Raw genomic sequence first — 4,451 nt, 5'->3', positions numbered from 1 at the left:
GAATTAATCTGCTTATTAGGCATTGTGTATTTTGCAACCGTTTATTTCGCATTTAGTGAATGAGTGAATACAAAATACCATTGTTTGAATTAAGATCTAAAAGTTTATAGCTCATGAATTAATGTAACCCAGCCAGTGACTTTCGAAGAGTTTTGTTTGACTTTACATTGTTATAAATAAACAAAAAAAAATGCTTTACAGAATCATGATTAAAATAAGCTTCATACTCTCTGTTGGTTTGCAAACTATTTTTTTGTCTCGTGCAAACAATGTATTTGGGCCTGTTTTAATGATCCAAACTCTTTAATGATAGATGACTTCCTTTTAGAATACAATTCCTGGTAGAGACGATTTCCTAAGATTTCCGAGATATAATTCCGCCAATACACAAAATATAATACCGCCAAAAAACTCGATAAGATCTAATTCCTCTCACATGTCAATCAAAACTAAAGCTCGTGTAACACTAGTTTCCAGTTTTCAACACACTCCCCCCTGATTGACGTCGAAGTCAATCAAGAAAGTTTAAACAAATCAGACTGATTTAACGCAAAACCGAATTTAGCTCATCGTAGACATAGGTCAATGGCCTATAATTCAAAACGCCTTCAGTTTCGATCAACACTGACTCTAACTCTTCATAACTCAACTTCGCATTTCCGAGCACTTTCTTGAGACACCTTTTCACAAGTTTCACACAGATTTCGAAGAATCCACCCCACCAGCTGGCTGTAGGTACATTGAATTTCCAGTCAATGTTCCGATCAAGAGCAAACTTCTTAACCTTTGCATCTCGGAAAGTTTTCCCGTTGTCTGAAATGAACAGGGTCGGTAGTCCTCTTCTACCGAAGAATCGCTTCAGCATTCTTAAGAACGAATTGGCAGAGAGGTCTGGCGTAAGTTCAAGGTGCAAAGCTCCTGTACTAGTACATGTAAACAGAGCAATGTAACACTTGTGCATTTCTCCCTTGGATAAGTATATATTCTTCACGTACAGGGGTCCGGCAAAGTCCACACCTACTTTAGAGAAAGCCATTTCCTCTGAAACTCGGAATGCAGGTAGTGGTGGAGTAGGTGGAGAGCTGTAGGCTCTTCCTTGTAATTTCTTGCACGTAACACACTTGAAGAGTACATCCTTAACAGCTTGCCTTCCTTTGATTATCCAGAATTGTGATCGGATTTCAATAAGAGTTTCTCCAACTCCATTGTGATTCACGTTTTCGTGGGACTGCATGATCACGAGCTTAGTGAAATGCTGCTTTCTAGATAACAGAATGGGATGTTTTGTTGTGTATGGAAGTGAAGACTTCTGGATTCGTCCCTTGCATCGCAGAAGTCCGTCGGCATCCTTAAAGACTCCTAACTGTTCCCTAGTCGAACTTGATTTCTCCTTTTCTTCAAGTTTTGTTTGAACCTCTTTGCACCAGAGATTCGTAGCAATATTCTGATCCTCCATACTGATGTCAGTTATTTCTATCTTCCTCTTGAGCTTCTGGATGAATTTCAGCACAAGAGCGGTTACTCTGACAAGTTTACTGAGACTACTAAATCTTTCTGGACAGATGACTTCTGAAATGTTCTGAAAGCACTGCACGGATACTGTCATAACATTTGAAATTTCAGGTTTCCTTCTCAATTCCTTTGTTACTTCTTCTGGGAATGTACTCTCACCGATTGGATTATCAGGTAGGTTTGGCCACTGAACTTCTCCTTCTTTCAGAAATGGAGCTCCCTTCCACCATAGATCACTGTGAGCGAGAATAGAACTCTTTGACCCTCGCGACGCTATGTCAGCAGGATTAGACTCAGACGGGCAATATCTCCAGCGATCCTTACTCCACAGACTTCGAATCTTCTGAACTCGATTCTGAAGAAACAGCTTGAATTGTTTAAACTCTCTATTGATCCACCACCACACGATCTGAGAGTCATTCCATTTAAAACAGCGTCTATCTTCATAGTGCAGGTCAATGCCTCATGCACGGCTGTCATCAAATTCGCAAGTGTCAAGGCGGCCATTAACTCCAGTCGAGGGATTGATTCACCGATCAAGGGAGCAACTCTTGTTTTGGACGCTAGAAGGCAAACAGAACTGGTTTCAGAGGTTGTCAACCTGATGTTGACATTTGCTCCATAGGCAGACTTGCCAGCATCCGCGAACCCATGCAGTTGAATAGACGTGACGTCTTCGACTTGAACATCACCCAGGATGCAACGAGGCACTACAATGCTTGAGACTTACCACATGTCTTGTAGTAACTCCTTCCAGCGGGACGCGAGACCTTCCAGCAAAGCTTCATCCCAACCAAGTTTTAAATGACAAATTTCTTGGAACATGCACTTTAAGGGTAAGATAACTGGTGACAGCAAGCCTAATGGATCATAGAATCGAGCAGTACTGCTCAATAATGTACGTTTCGTGAAAGTTCCATCTAAGGCTTGTCTAGAAAATGTAGCAAGATCAAACTCGAAATTATCTTCCATCCGATCCCATTGAACTCCCATTACTTTGACAACGGTTTCTTCGCTCACATTGTTGTTTGAATTTGACACTGTCCAATCTTCTTCCTCAATGTTCGGCTCGGTCAATGTAGGAGTAGCCTTACAAGACAGCTCCGGTTCCCAAGACAAAGATTCTTCTGCTCTTTTGATCATTTCAGTTAACTCTTCACTGTTCGATGCCCACTTTCTCATATTAAAACCTCCTTCTCTGAACCGCAACTTCAACTTGTGGTAAAGTTCAAAACACTTCGTTACCGAGTTCTCTCCAGATGCAAAGTCATCAACATACAAAGCTCTCACAACAGCAGCCACAAATTCAGGATCAATGTTCTCATACCTTGTTAAGTGGTTCCTCAATGTTACATTCAAAATAAATGGAGAGCAAACTAGACCAAAAACAAGACGAGTGAATCTCAGTGTGATCACTTCTGGATTCGGGGAGTTGATGTCATCTACCCATAGGAACCTTAACAAGTTTCTCTCTGCTGGATTGACTTCAATGTTCAAGAATGCTTTTTCTAAATCACCAATCAAAACCACTTTATGGAGGCGAAATCTCAGCAAGACATCAAAGATCAATGGAGTTAAGGCTGGACCTGGTAGGAGACAGTCATTCAAACTTGGTTCATTGCGGCATTTAGCACTGGCGTCATAAGCCACACGTAGTTTAGTAGTGATACTGCCTTCTTTCAATACTTCTTTATGAGGAATGTAATGTACAGTTCCAGGAAGGGTATCTAAATCATGACTCTTATCAATTAATTCAACAACACCAGCATTTAATTGTTCCTTGATGACACTGTCATATTGTTGGAGCAATTCTGGCTTGGACCTTAATCTTTGCAATGAAGAAACAAGGCGATTCTTTGCCAATAAGTAATTGTCTGGAATAATCGGGTGTTCAGTCTTGAAGGGAAGAGACACTTCATAACGGATTCCATTGAACTTCACTTTGGTAAGATAGTCTTCAAGAAAATCTCCCTCTCTATCCTTTACTCCAAGAGTGTCATAGTCCCAAAACTTACTTAGCTCCTCTTTCAGTAAGGAATCATCTGAAACTAAGTTCTCTTCAATGACTTGACATTCAGTTTTCATAACATGGGGCACGTTACCAGTTGATGACTGTGTATTCGCACTTGCCGCATTCACAGGACCACTCAATACATATCCTAATCTTGTACGAATTGCCACTGGTCCATGTAGCTCCCCCCTTACCACGTGATTCTGAACCACAGACCAGTAATGATCTGCTCCAATCATGACATCAATTTCTAGATCCTCATCACCTCGTGAGTGATCATCCAGAGGTAAGCTTTGCAGATGTGGGTAACACTGTTGTGCAATTTCAATGGTCTGGTTTGTGATGGGGCCACAGATCAACTCAACTTCATAAGCATTAATGAACACTGTCAAATTGTCTTGATATTCCAATGCAAACTGAGCGATGTTACATTGTTTCAATGAGGGTTCATTGTTTCCAAAAGTTTGTATTAGAACTGTATCGCTTCCAATTGGTCGTAAGCTCAATTTGCTCCTTAACCGTGAGCTTATATAAGACTTTTGGGAACATGAATCAAAAAGGATTCTCACATTGCAAGAATTTCCTTCATGAGGACTTCTGACGTTAGCTCTGGCCGTTTGTAACAAGATGCACTTGTTATTAACGTCTTGAGTAAAATACAAGTTTGTACTCACAGTTTGTTCTTGATTGCTGTCTCTAGCCCTTCTGGTCGTGATTGGATAATCTGGATAGTGTTGAACGCTGCACAAAGCCACGTGATGTTTCCCACTACAACGATGACACCTTGCTTGACAATCTCGACTCACATGACCGCTCCTCAGACAACCAAAACATTTTCCCTTTTGACGTAGAATTTTCTTTCTAGATTCTGGATCGGTAACGACAGAACATTTGATAGTTGGATGAGGTCCATTGCAGAAAGTGCACC

General features: G+C 40.9%; 1 protein-coding gene across 1 annotated transcript in view; it reads right to left on the bottom strand.

Moving 5' to 3' along the window:
* Positions 1–544: 544 nt before the first annotated feature.
* The window catches only part of LOC138046075 (uncharacterized), a 5,006-nt gene continuing 1,099 nt past the window's right edge, over positions 545–4,451 (bottom strand). Inside the window, exons 2-3 of the mRNA XM_068892753.1 lie at positions 2,243–4,451; positions 545–1,748 (exon numbers count right to left, since the gene is read on the bottom strand). The exon at positions 2,243–4,451 is cut by the window's right edge and continues 75 nt beyond it. Coding sequence (XP_068748854.1) covers positions 545–1,748; positions 2,243–4,451 — 3,413 coding nt within the window. The remainder of the gene's footprint in view (positions 1,749–2,242) is intronic.

The sequence above is a fragment of the Montipora capricornis genome, chromosome 4 (assembly GCF_036669925.1).
Source record: "Montipora capricornis isolate CH-2021 chromosome 4, ASM3666992v2, whole genome shotgun sequence".
NCBI lineage: Eukaryota > Metazoa > Cnidaria > Anthozoa > Scleractinia > Acroporidae > Montipora > Montipora capricornis.
Note: the sequence above shows the minus strand (reverse complement) of the source record. Positions and strands in the feature narration are given on the sequence as shown.